Source organism: Crotalus tigris, unplaced genomic scaffold, assembly GCF_016545835.1.
Source record: "Crotalus tigris isolate CLP2741 ecotype Arizona unplaced genomic scaffold, ASM1654583v1 scf7180000019971.1508617, whole genome shotgun sequence".
NCBI classification, from domain to species: Eukaryota; Metazoa; Chordata; class Lepidosauria; order Squamata; family Viperidae; genus Crotalus; species Crotalus tigris.
The window spans coordinates 168,347-182,154 of NW_024097800.1; the positions used below are offsets into that span (position 1 = coordinate 168,347).

At 36.6% G+C, this 13,808-nt stretch overlaps 1 protein-coding gene across 4 annotated transcripts in view; it reads left to right on the forward strand.

Annotated features, from left to right (window-relative positions):
• The window catches only part of KITLG (KIT ligand), a 64,657-nt gene that overhangs the window by 29,277 nt on the left and 21,572 nt on the right, over positions 1 to 13,808 (forward strand). For all 4 annotated transcript variants that reach the window (XM_039365205.1, XM_039365208.1, XM_039365207.1 and 1 more), the window contains one exon: positions 7,094 to 7,207. In XM_039365205.1, coding sequence (XP_039221139.1) covers positions 7,094 to 7,207 — 114 coding nt within the window. The remainder of the gene's footprint in view (positions 1 to 7,093; positions 7,208 to 13,808) is intronic.

A 13,808-nucleotide genomic window follows, 5' to 3' on the forward strand; every position in this document is an offset into this window, starting at 1 on the left:
AAAAATAACAGAGGAAATAACCCTCTTCCCCCAGGTAGGGACTGAAGAGTATGAATACTTAATTGTGTCTCTTGCACAAGAAGAATACATAGAAGCTTACATTGTTACCATCAGAAGATTTGTAGTAGGATGGAAAAGAATCATAATAGCTTTATTTTATAGTTCTTTATAGGTTCCTATTTGCACAAAATAATTGCCAACATTACTCATTAAGCAGATAAAAGTTGGTTATAATCTATGGACTATTGATTCAGTCAAGTTTTCAGCATGACATCAAATAACAATTATAACTTGAATCCGCTAGAAGTTTTTCTTTCATAAACAAGGTAAATAGTGGGTGGTATACATGCACATTATTACCTATATTATTATGGTTTGTTGTACAATCATCCAGAAATTTATACTGGATTTGGCATTTTTGTCCATCTATCAAGTCCTTCCCAAGAATCTGGGTTAGGCAGATGTTGTTTCATGATGTTAAAAGTAGAATGTAAACTATAAACTCACTGTTTACAATTTTCTCTTGATAATTTTGACAGTGCTATTGATATTCAAGTGATGCTCCGGATTTTTAAAGATTGCACCCAAGGCATCTATTACTATTGGTACTACTTTTGCTTTCTTTTGCCACAGTCATTCTATTTGCAGGTTTTTGAATTTTGTGATTTTTTTTCCAGTTCTTTTTTTTCTCTTTGGCTTTCTCCTCGGGTACCATAACATCCAGACGTTTTTGCATTTCTTATCAATAATAACTAATTTGGGGTTTTGTGTGGTAGATGCTTGTCTGTTAATTCTAAAGCATCAGAGCAATTTTAGCAGAACTAAAAGCCCTGAATAGGAAGACCAAGAAAATAATGACAGTGAAGCATGTTGTTTGCATCCCAGATATTCAGTTATTGTAGTTGTGCTATACATAAGTTGATTTGTTTTTTGCAATGAGCTGGTGCTTGCATTTGATATTATATTATTGGCTTTTTAAATGTTTGTGCTTGGTATTTTGGGGAACAAGCTTCAATACAGGCAATCTTATTCTGTTATTTTTGGGTTGTACTAGATGCTCAGTGACTTTGTTTCAGTTCTTTTACCACTTTAGTTAGAGAGTTTTGTTCTTTCTGAGGCAGAGGAAAGGGTTTTTGTTCTGCTAAAGAGATGTAAATTGTTGTTTTCTTAGTTTAATATGTACTGTAGATCTGAATAAATAACTATGATATTGGAATATTAATGTGTTAATGGCAAGAAATGGGGATTAAGGAAGACATCCTTAGAGCAAAGGACCCCAACCTCTTGGGCACCAGGGACCAGTTATGTAGAGAAGTTTTTCTGCGGACCAGAGGGGGCGTGCAGATAGAGTTTTCCTTGTTTGTGCGGACTGCTTGCTGGCAGCCGTGGCCTGGTACTGGTCCACGGATCGGGGGTTGGGACCCCTGCCTTGGAGGACGTTGCAATTAAGATATTTAGATCAAAGTTGGGAACATGCAGTTTCTCCTACAAAAGATCTATTGCAGTAATCTGAATCTCGAACCCTAATTAGATGCATGTTAGGCTTCTTCTAGGATTGTTTGGATCTTTTCTGCATACACAGCTGGGAAGAAATGCTATTTCTGTCACTATTGATGAAAAACCAATTTTAAATGCACACTGCAAAAACAATACTCTCAGGCAAAACAATACATCACTATTATTTGTAAAAAAATTACAAATTCTAAAATTTGTAACTATAATTTATCATTGGGGTATTTTCTTAATTTTAAGGAGGGAGGAAATAAGAGAGAAATTATGTTGGAGATAAAATGTGATATATCTATATATCTATATTTATAACTATGTCTATATATCTATAACATCTATATCTAGTCACCAAAAGAGTAATGACAACATCTGTTGTTTATCAATGATATCATTATAACCCACCCAAATTGCTGTGATAATAATGATAATGAAACAGTTGCTAGTTTAAGCTGCTTTAGCATCTATGTAATCTGTTCCAACATTTATGTTGGAAGAATAGCACCACAGTAAAAACAACAGTTTCTTCTTAATTTCACACATCCTTGTTGAAAACATATTCCAAAACTACTAGCAGTGTAAAATTTGGCATAGTTTCCTGGCAACTTTAGAAGCAAAGAACTTAACTGGATTAAATTTATGGAAGACATCTTGTGTTTTCTTTTCTGATGTATCAGTTATCTTTCAGAGATGCTTGTTTCTTTCAATACACCATTTTCGTGGGTTCACTCAAATTACATCCAGGAAGTTTAGGATTGCCACAGAGCAGGTTGTATGGAACTGTATTTGATTTTTTTCCCCCTCTTTTCTTTTCTTCTGCTCCACAATCCATTGAGTGTTTTCTATTTAACGTCACGCCAAGGGCAAAAGTCATTTACTTGTGTACGCAAGTACTTCCTGATATTTCTGTGAAGCTTATTCCTATGAAGCAAATTGCCTAACAAATATAATATATTGCCCGGAGGATTCACAGATTTGGTAACATTCATCTAGAATCATTTTTTTGAAACTGTAGCAATAATTGCAGCTGCATTAAGATGCTTCTCCTTCTTCCTTCTTATGTCCCTATAAGAGATTATAATTCAATAGCAAAATGCATGTTTTACATACAAAAGGCCCCAGTTCAATCCCTTACCTTTCTAATAAAAGACATTAGAGAACATTATTATGCAGCAAACTTAAATTAGTATTACCAGTTAAAATATACTGGTGGCTGTTCCATATATAAAATTAGAGATGGATTGTGTGGCTGCGGAATTCTGGAAGTGGAAGTTTACACATCTTAAAGTTGCCAAAGTTGAGAAACACTGAATCAATAGGAGGATATGTTGCAGTTGGAGAAGAGACTGATCTCAGTTTTTTAATATAATTATTATATAGTTGATTATGGCTGAATAAAAACCAGTATGGTGTAAGGATAAAGAGTTAAAGGATTGTCTTTAGTAGTCTTATTTTTGTAATAATAAAATTCTTTTTAAAAAGTTCACCTTCTATCCTTAATTTTCATCATCTTAGAAAATTATCAAAAAACCATGCATCTGTCTTCTGATCATTGGATCTTATGCATGTCCATTCAAATATAAAGTCTGATTTAATTTAACGAGGGTTAATTTACCTCAATCTTCATAAACTAAATAGGAAACATTTTACAAATCACCAGAAGTTATATTAAGTTTTTGTGTGCTCTTTATGAAAAGGTCTACTTTCCTCTTTTACTTAACAATAAATGAGGTGGTAGAAAAAAAAAATCAATTCTATAGTGTAAAATGACAGCTTTAAGGTGAAATCAAAATTTTTATTATAAAATGGCATTTACCATATTAAACATATTTTGCTTATTATATGTAGAACATATTGAAGATATATTGCTTAGCTTCCCAAGTAATTAAGAATTTCCTTTAATATCTAAACTGTTTTCTTCTCTTTCTCATACTTGAGGGTTATGGCTATACCCCATATTTAGATTAAGGGATATCATATTCTGCACAAATTCAAGGAGTACAGCAATTCAGAAATTGATTTTTATATTCATTTATATGTCCTGTATAAGAATATGCCATATCACGCCAAGGGTTAAGTTTAAAATTATGCAAGACTTCCGTGAGAGGGGTGGACTTAAGGTACCAAATTTGAAATTATATTATGATGCGGTGGTTTTAACACTAATCAGTGATTGGGTAAATTTGACAAACTCTGAGATACTTTATCTAGAGGGATGGGACTTACTTTATGGGTGGCATGCCTATTTAATATTCAATAAAAAAATGGATTGGACTTTTAAATCTCATATCTTAAGAATCTCTTTACTTAGGATTTGGAGAAAATATTATAAAAGTGATTTCAAAGTACCATTATGGGCTATACCTTGGCATGCGATAGAAGCAATAAAAAGAGGGGTTAAAATGGATATGGTGTCCTACAGACAGTTACTTAAATGGGATGGACAAAACTGGCAATTAAAATCACGGGAAGAGTTAGCACAAGAAAACTTTATTTATTCTTGGTTCCAATATAGGCAATTATTAGACAGATGGAAGATGGATTGTAAGGTGGGTTTTCTTAGAGAAGATGAAAATCTTATTAAGCAAGTGAAGGATTCAAGACAAACCCACATTAAGAGAATTTATGCGGTTTTAGTTGAATTGGATTCAGAAACGGAACTAATCAAAGATTGTATGATAAGATGGGCGCAGAATTTTGGTGAGCCAGTTTCATTGGACACCTGGGAAAAAATTTGGGTCAGAAATGTCAAATTTACACAAGCACAGAATTTAAGGGAGAATTTTTATAAAATGTTTTATAGATGGCACCTTGATCCACAAAAAATGTCTTATATGTACCCTGACGTGCAACCCAAATGTTGGAGATGTGGTTATAAGGAGGCTTCCTATTATCATATTTGGTGGTCATGCAGAGAGATAAAAGCATTTTGGATTAAAGTATGGTGGAATATCCAGAGAATTTTTAGAAGGAGGGTAAAATTTACTCCGCAATTATTTTTGTTAGGTATTGTTACAGATTGTGATACAAAGGAGGTTGTATTGATGTTAAATTTGATTACAGCCGCTAGGCTGTTAGTAGGACAATATTGGAAGAAGGAATCCTTGCCTACATTGCAGGAATGGTTTCTTAAAGTAGCTTATCTGGCGGAAATGGCAAAGATTTCGGCTTTCTTAAAGCAACAAACGCAAGAGAAGTTTCTTGCTGTTTGGGACAAATGGATAAAATTTATACAATTTAGATTGGGTATACAAAAATATTATATAGTTTTTTCATAAGTTTTATTTTTATATATATTATAGATAATCTTTTTATATATATAAATATAAAGTTCTTAATTTAATTTTTATTTTTACTTTTTAAGCCTATATTCTGCTCTGGGAAGCTCAGGGGGGGGGAAGGGAGGGGGGGGGTTTTGGGAGGGGTGGGGGGTTTTTTTTTTATATATGTATTGTTTAGTTTTATTTTTTTGTATATGTTGTCTCTTGTTTTGTATTCTTTTTTCTTTTTTGTAAAATTTATAAAACTTTTAATAAAAAAAAAAAAAAAAAGAATATGCCATATCAGAAGACATTCTATAAATCAATTTCTATCATAGCAAAACAAAGATATTCTATATGTTTATATATTAATACCAGTTTTTAAATATTTGCTAGAGTTTAAATGTTTTCAAATATTGGCAGTGTTTTGTATTGCTTTATTATACTAAATTTATTATACTTTATTTCATTGGATTGATTCCAGCTGCCCTAAATAGTTCTGTTTGGATGCAATGAGTGCTAGAGTGATGTATAAATTTTAATACCTAGTAAAATAATCTTTGTATTGATCGCTCTCGCTCTCTCTCAGTTAAAAATGATATTCTATTAATATTAAAGATTTAAAAGAAGAATATCAGGAGCAATGAGATGCTCATTTAGGATGCTACCATGACTTGATATGTCAGTGTACTAAATGTGGTTTTCTTTTTGTATTTTAAACAGAAAATTCATATGCAGGAACAATAAACTCCTTTTTATGACCCTGCAATCCCTTTTTTATGCTTTTTTTATTTTTCCCAACTCTCCCCCATACATGTCAACAAATATACCACAATATTTTATCACGTGTTAACATACATTCTTTTTACATTCTTATCTATCAGATACACTTAATAAAATAAAATAAATACATACACATAAATTTTGGTGTTGCTCGCCCATTTCCCCTTTCATTGTATCCACACTCCTATTCTTTCTTCCCTCTTCTCTACCTTCTTTTTCTCTTTCTTCTCTTTCTTCCCTACTTCCCTCTTCTTCCTCTCCTCTCTTCTTTCCTTCACCACTCCTCTCCCATTTCTCCCCACTTCTCCTCCTCTTCTCCTCCAACCTTCCTACTTCCTTCCCCCCTCCTTTACTCTCTTCTCTCTCTCCTTTCCTTTCTTCTGTCTCATTCCTCTTCAGCTACAATTCAGGGGTAATGTCTGAGCAACTTTTCTCTCTAATTTTCTCTATCTATATTATATATAATAAGATTAATTTTCTATTACGTTAATTCTTCTATTTATAGTATATACTTCTATAAATATTTATACGGCTTCCGGTTATTCAATATTGTGTTGCCTGCAATCCCTTAATTCAGGTTAGAGTCAGGCCATAATTTAATTGCCTATAGATAGTCTGATATCCCATCTTTTCTCCAAAAGTTAAAGATAGCCTACATGTTCATTGTAATGGTACGTGGAATGACCTAGGGAGACAAGGGAACAAGAGCCACAGATTATGCAATGGTCAGACAAACAATTGCTGAGTCCATGGAAGGAATGGAGGTATAGCAAACATTCAGAAGGGAGCCTCCCTTCTTTCTTGAACTGTCAAGGCAAGGCAGGAGAGATATTTTATTTATTTATTTCATATGCCACCCATCTCACTATCAATATTTATCAATATACTGTATACCTGAGATAAACTTTCAGACTTACAAGATTCTCTTAATGTAATCTTACAATAAAGGAATACTTATACCTATTATTTCTGGGTATGCTTCTTGTCTAGATTATTTCTATTTCTACCTGGCACAATCAGTGGATCTCTTGGCAGTTAAGCTCACAAGGCCTTTGCAGTAACTCAGTTTTCAAAGGTTTTTGAATGGTTAAAGCCAAGGGAGTCAACTTGTTCTCCACTGGGAAATTATGCCTATCAACTCTATGGGCATAGCTACTACAAAAGAAGCAGCAGCAGCAGGGTATCAGAGGCTCATAGAATTGGAGAAGCACCAGAAGCACCTTGCACTTTGTTCTACAGATTCTGTTTTACAGCTGAGTTTAGAGACAGTGATTGGTGTTGATAGATTGAAGATATGATGAAAGTTTTAAAGATACCACTTTTAATGTTACCACATTTACTTTGGAAGCTTGCTTTGGTTTCTGAAACCATTGCCATCTAAGTCCACTTGTTATTTAACACTTGTCTCAAGTTTTATAACTTAAGAAAATGGTTTTGTTGAAAGAGCCAAAAAGAAAAAAAAAATCTCTGAAACGTATTTATATGTTGTTATTATGTAATTTGTCTTTACTATATTCCCAGTTTTTCTCTCTCTCTATCCTCAGACTTGGATTATCACTTGCTTTTATCTTCAATTGCTCCTACTTTATCCTCTTGTTAAAGCCCAACATCCCTGTGGGAATCCGGTGACAGATGATGTAAATGAAATTGCAGTACTGGTAAGTGGTTTCTTTCCAAATTTCTCACTAAACACTGCATAAGATGAAAAGAGATATGCTTGGCAGAAACATGGAAGCTTGTCTTAATTATTTGTTTTCTGTTTATTTTTATCTTTTTAGTGTAAAAAAAAAACTAATAAAGTTCTTATTTTTAAAAAAAATGGAGAAAGAGCCCTGAGTATCATTATAAAATACATGGGTTTGTTTGAAACCGTAAAATAGCTATAGTGTTTCCCAAGGACACTTGTTTTGCCTGCCTATGAATTCGCTTCTTAAGTCTGTGGTAGGCCCATTACTAAATTCTCTTCAACTCTAAAATATAAGGAACATTTTCTATGCTTTTAATCACTAGGGGTAAATATATGTGTGTGTGCCTATCTTAAATCATCCAATCAAGACACTGAAAATAGAAATGTCTATTCATGGCATAAATTGGAACCGGAATCTGTGTTATTGAGCAAACTAGTCATTAAACAAAACACCCACATGACTGCTTTGCTTAATGACCTCAATCTCAGCACTCTGTCCATCATTAAGTGGACAGAGTCTCAAGTAAGGAGACACTGGGAGGCTCTAACAATGAAAATCCTCTGCAAGTTAGATTTTCAATGCCAAAGCAGAGAGACATTCATGTACTGCCTGAGCCAAGCCTTCCTTACATTACTTCTACCTCTCTGTTGTGGCATCTGCTTAAATCAAGCATGCAACTCCTTAGGAACAAGGGTTTTGTGCTGCCTTGAGGGGATGAGGGGTGCAACTAAAAATCCTCCCTGCTGAAATCCAAACAGAAAACATTGACTTTCTGTGGAAGCCAACATGGAAGATTGTAAATGATGACTACATGTTTGTGGGGCACTTGAGAACCTCTCATAAATGTGAATGGATTGTGAGGTGCCCACATGATGGAGGGATAGTGGTGCAATGTTTTGCAATGGTCAGAATTGCTTTAAGACCCTTTCTAAGGTCATTGTAACTTTAAACTATCAAAATGACCCGTCATAAATTGAGAACTACCCGTACAAAACTTGTCTTCTGTAATTTAGCTTCCTTCCCTTTCTGGGCCATTTCTTATAGCCAATGCCAACATTTTTTTTGCTTCATAGAAGATTGTACACTTTCATCCAAGGGTCCATAAGTGGATGGGATGAGATGGGACTGGAGAATATATTGCGATTATTATTTTCTACTAAATGCTACCTTGGGAGTTGTTGCTCTGAGAAAAGGCAGAGGAATGGAACAATGTTACAAAGCATGACTTTCAGCATGCATTATGAATGATATGCATATGCAAACAGCATATAAGAAAGTCAACATTGAACATAGGCCGTATAGATTCAGTGAAATATTGATGCAATTTCCTGTGTTTTTACAAACTGTACTTAACTCAGGTCGTACCTTATGCAAGCACAACCAGTTACTTTTTTTCTTGGCATGCTTGTCAGTCCCTTTCTTGTCAGAAAAAGACATCCAAAGATGTGATACTTTTTTTTACAGAAGTTGTTTCATTCCTGCAGCAGTCAAGACCCAACAAGCCAAAGCAGATCAACTAGTCTTAGGCTGTCACCTGCTAAAGATTTGATCCTTCCTTTCATTACATGCTTTCCTCATCCCTTCAGTTTCTAAGCAGTCCACAAATCCAAGTTTTAACAACTCCTAGCAAGCTGTCTTTCCCACCAGATAGCATAAATCACATTTTTCCTACTGCAGGAACAGTCCCTTTCCAAGTCTAATATGAATGTGCAGATCCATCAAGTAAAAATAATTAATTGATTGGAATTTTAAAAAGTTCCTTTTGCATTTTGTAGCATATAAATAATGCTAGTTTAACCAGCAACTGCTTCTTATTAGAAGGAATGGTATCTTATAAGGCTCTTCTAGAGCCTTGCCATCATTTAAGCTAAAAAAGTGGGCAGACTTCTTATGGCATTGGAGGACACAAGGAAGCATAAATATATTTTGTCATTATTAGTAAAATAATCAGTCCAGTTTGAGTTGAAAGCAGAGCATGCACTGCTATCAGCAAAAGTAGGGCAAAAATTTTTTTTTAAAAAACCTAGTAAAAATTGCAGTGGGGAAAAGATTGGAGGATTAGGAAGAGAATATGGGACTAGGAAATTCAGACATGATATTTTTACAATTTGTCATTAAATACTAGCATTATGCCTCTGAATTTTGCAAATGAAATAGAAACGGATGTCACAGCAAATATACTGCTAGTCAGTATTTACATAAGTAATTCTAATTTCATGAAATTTTTTCTGAATAAGACAGCATGTCTTTTCAAAAATCTAAATTTGTTGCAAGGCTTCAGCTATGTAATATCAGTCTCTCTCTCTCTCTCTCTCTCTTCCTCCTCCTCCTCCTCCTCCTCTTTAATAGTTATTAAAATGTTCATACTCCTTGAATTTGAAATCTTGGCTACTTAGGTTTTTTTTAAGCTGTGCATGAAAAGAGCTTAACAGGCTTTGATGCCAGTAAAATAGGTTATATACATAATACATGTCAATTCTTGTTGTGCTTCTCGATCTGGAACAGATTTAATCTTGCACTGACCTTCCTTAAAGAAATACATGGTTGCTGACATTGTGAAGCATCTAATCACTCTGAGGATACTGAATAAAGAAAACAGGAATTTTTCTTTAGTGTGGTTGATGTTGGACCTGGCTAAGGGGTCCCAAATGCTTGTGTGTTCACGTGAATCTGAATGATTCTTTTGGCCATCCCACCATCCTTTTGCCTCTCCTCCTGAAATATACATGAGGAAAGGGGTTTCTTCCAAATCTAAAAGATGGTTTTGAAGTTGCCTCAAAATCCTGGCTGTTTCCACAGCTGTGAACCATAGTTTTCTTATTTGGGAAAAAAAGAAATTTCATTTAGTGCAAGATTTCTCAAATGATTATGTGATATTATTGAGGCTGCAAGTCAAATGTGGATGGGACCCAGGACTAATTTGGACGGAATGAGTTTCAGAAAGTAAAACAATGAAATCTGGATCAAGTCATGATGTGTTTAGTGTAAAAAAGAAGGGAAAGGAAAAGCTTCCATACAATGCCTATGTTATATATCATACAATTTGTTCTTGAGTCAAAAAAGTATAATACGGAATTATTTAGGAATTAAAAACTAATGCAAGATGCCCTTTTATTTTAATATAAAATTTCTCTCTCTCTTTCCCTCTCTCCCTCGACTGGAAAGGGAGTTGATCTAAAAGCAAACATTGTGCTGAGTAGACCTAGTTTGGAACTTACATTGGTAACTTACATAATCATTGATTTACCTGAATTTACTTTAGTTCAACTAAGTCTGAATATAATGTAATATTTGATTTTGCATTAAAGTCACATGCAGATTCTGAATGTGCTTTTGATAAATTATTCTAGGTGTATCCATTTCTAAAATTAATTAAAATAGATTAATTAAAATGGAACATGAAATGATTAAGAATATCAGTACTTTTGATATCAATAGAAATTGACAAATCTTATAAAAAGTTCACAGTCCTAGGAAATGTGTATTTCAAAATAATTTTACTGTGTTTTCTTTTTGTTTGACAGGATTAAGAGATGTAAATAACTTTATCTTGCTAAATACTAGCTCTTCCCTTGAGTGATCTATTTTATTAATTAGACAAATGGGTCTAGTATAACAATTTAAATAGGAAGATATGTTACTTTGATTAGGTAATAGGTGAACTCTAGCTACTTACCTGTTAACAAGGATCTTATTAGCACAGACTGATCCTTAATTACATATTAAATTGACTCATTCTTTCTGAAAACTGTTGGACAATACCCAAGAAGCCAAACTCTTCTCTAGCATCTATTTTGAAACAAAAATCATGGCTGAAAAAAATGACATTTTAGATTGCAGATGAGCAGCCAAGAGTCTACAAGCTGCATGTAGCCCCAAAAACTCTAATGGCCTAGAAAGCCATATCAGAATAGACATAGCCATAATTTTCAGACCCATTTTCATTTTACAGAATTTTGATGTATTGTTTAAAAGTTAGAACTGTATCACTTAAAAAAGGAAGCAAAACCATTTTAGAAAGGCCCAATATAAATTAAATTAAATAAATTTCAAGGCAAACCCTCTATGGGACCTTTCTTCTAGCTCAAAATTAAAATTAAAAGAATCTGGAATGTTTGCTCCTACCAACTCTGGTGATGCCATGACATCACTGGGTCCTCATCCCCTATAACTACTAAGCAGGATATAAAAAGAAAATGTTGCTCATTCTTCTTCTAGGGAAATTGATTAGTAGAGTAGGAGTGCTTTAAGTTTTAGAACTACATACAGAAGTTATAATTTAGGATTTATAGCACTAAAGCTTGATTTGTTTTATTTTTTAAAAAAAAAATACATAATGGCTAGATTCCCACAATACATTAAGCCATAAAACATGAAGAGCCAGTGCAGTGTAGTGGTTAGAGTGTGACTGGAGAAATATAGGTTGAAGTCTACCGATAGCCACAGAAGTTCATTAGGGACCTGAGACCATTCAATCTTTCTCAGCCCAACCTACCTCCTAAGTTGGTGGTTGGAAAGAAAAAGTAAGAGGAGAGAATATTATACATGGTGTCTTTAGTTCCTGAAAAGATAAATATCTGTCTAATACAGGGGTGTCAAACTCAATTTCATTGAGGGCCTCATCAGCATTGTGGTTGCCCTTGGGGGTGGCTGGGGTGGGGGTGGCCTGATGGGTGGGTGTGGCCAGCTCAAGGTCACTTGCATCAGGGGTACCTGTGTGGGCCTGGGCAGGACCGGGGCGGATCCAAGGGTCTCTGGCAGAGAGGTGGATGGGACCAGGGTGAGTGCCAGGGCATGGTCCACTGGAGGAGGCTCACTGTCCCTTTCAGGCTGTGCGGGGGGGCCCTGGACAGTGGCACGGAGTGCCCAGAGCCCTGGGCAGCAAAAGTCAAGCACCCAGCCCGTCCCTCGAGCTCCCACATCACCAGGACCTCACAACCTTGCCTGGCCCAGCCACATTTCCTTGAGGGGGAGCCCAATTGTGCTTACCTCCTCCTTGAAACTGCTGCTGCTGTGCTCACTTTCCTTGGCCAGGTTACTCATGGTGGACGCAGGAGGGCAAAGTGTGTGAGTCAGAGGGGGGCTCACTCCCTCTCCATGCAAGGAGACCTGGCTTTGTAACCAAATCATCCTCAGCAATAGGATGGGAAACCACCAGGTGATGGCGAAAGGGCAACAGGGCTGCTGATGACCAAGTGCTAAGGCAGGACTTTCCTCAGACCCTCCCTCCTCTCATTCCAATCTCCCTCCCTCCCTTCCTCCCCTCCTTCACTGCCTCCCTTCTTTTCACTCCCATCTTCTTTCCTTCCCTTTCTTTTTTCCTGTTTCCCTTCCTTCCCTCCCTCCTTCTCTCTGTGCCCAGGAAGGGATGAGGGGAGGGGGAGAGGTTGGGAAGCACTTCTCTCAAAGAATAAGAGAGTTGGAAGAGACCTTTGAGGTCTTTAGTCCAACCCCCTGTTCAAGCAGGGGACCTATACCATTCCAGACAATGTAATATTCAATCTCTTCTTAAAAGTGATGGAGCATTCACAACTTCTGAAGGCAAGCCTTTTCACTGGTTAGTTGTTTTCACAATCCTTAGTTCTAGGCTGGTTTTCTTCTTGATTAGTTTCCATCTATTATTGCCTTCTGATGCTTTGGAAAATAAGTTGACCCCTTCTTCTCTGTGGCAGCCCATAAAATATTGGAACACTGCTATCATGTCACCACCCCTAAGTTAGACATACCCAATTCCCACAAACATTTGTCATATGTTTTAGCCTCCAGTCCCCTAATCATCTTTGTTTACTATCCATTAAGAGCAGATGGTCCCCCTTGTTTGGTTTATAGAACAGTGGCCATGAGCAGAGCCTCCTCCAGCACGACACGTGGAGAATCCACCAATGGGTTATGCTTGTCTTCTGCCTGTAGACTAAATCAGCCAATTTTTCTCCGCTCTTCCTGGGACCTCCATTCCCCAGTTCTCGACTTAGTCTCAGCCCGTTCAGACAGATATCTCTGGCTCCAGAAACAATCTTCTACAATCAGGTCATATTTTTTTCCCTTTCTCTCAGTGGATTGAGTTAGTTCAAAGGGAGGGGGAGGGAACAAGGGTGAATAGCTATTTGCTGCTTTCCTTAGCTGGGCGATCACAGTGCTACCGCGAGGCTCTTAAAACAGCCGATCGTCGGACAGAACAAAGAGCCGGGGCGCCATTTTTGTTTGATCTCCAAGCGAGCTCCAGAGTGGGGGGGACCTTCGTTTTTCCCTATACCCCCCCAGCACCTCCTCTCTCCCTTGAAGATATTTTAATCCCTTCTCAGAGGGATAGCTGAATCCTTTTGGATGCATTTTCAGCCTCTCGGTTGTTTCCCCTAAGCCGGCTGATCCACGGATGCTGTTACATCTCTGCGGCTTTTCTGAAAGTTTTTGAGCTGCAGAGAGCTGATAGACCCCCCCCCCGTGGCCTTCTCTGAAGCCAGCTGAGACACAGAGAGTGAATCGGCTCATAGGGCTTCCCCCGCAGATCAGCTGAGCTGCGGAGAGCTAAGGGACTCCCGCGGTTTTCCTTCCGAAGCTCCGCCGGCCGGTG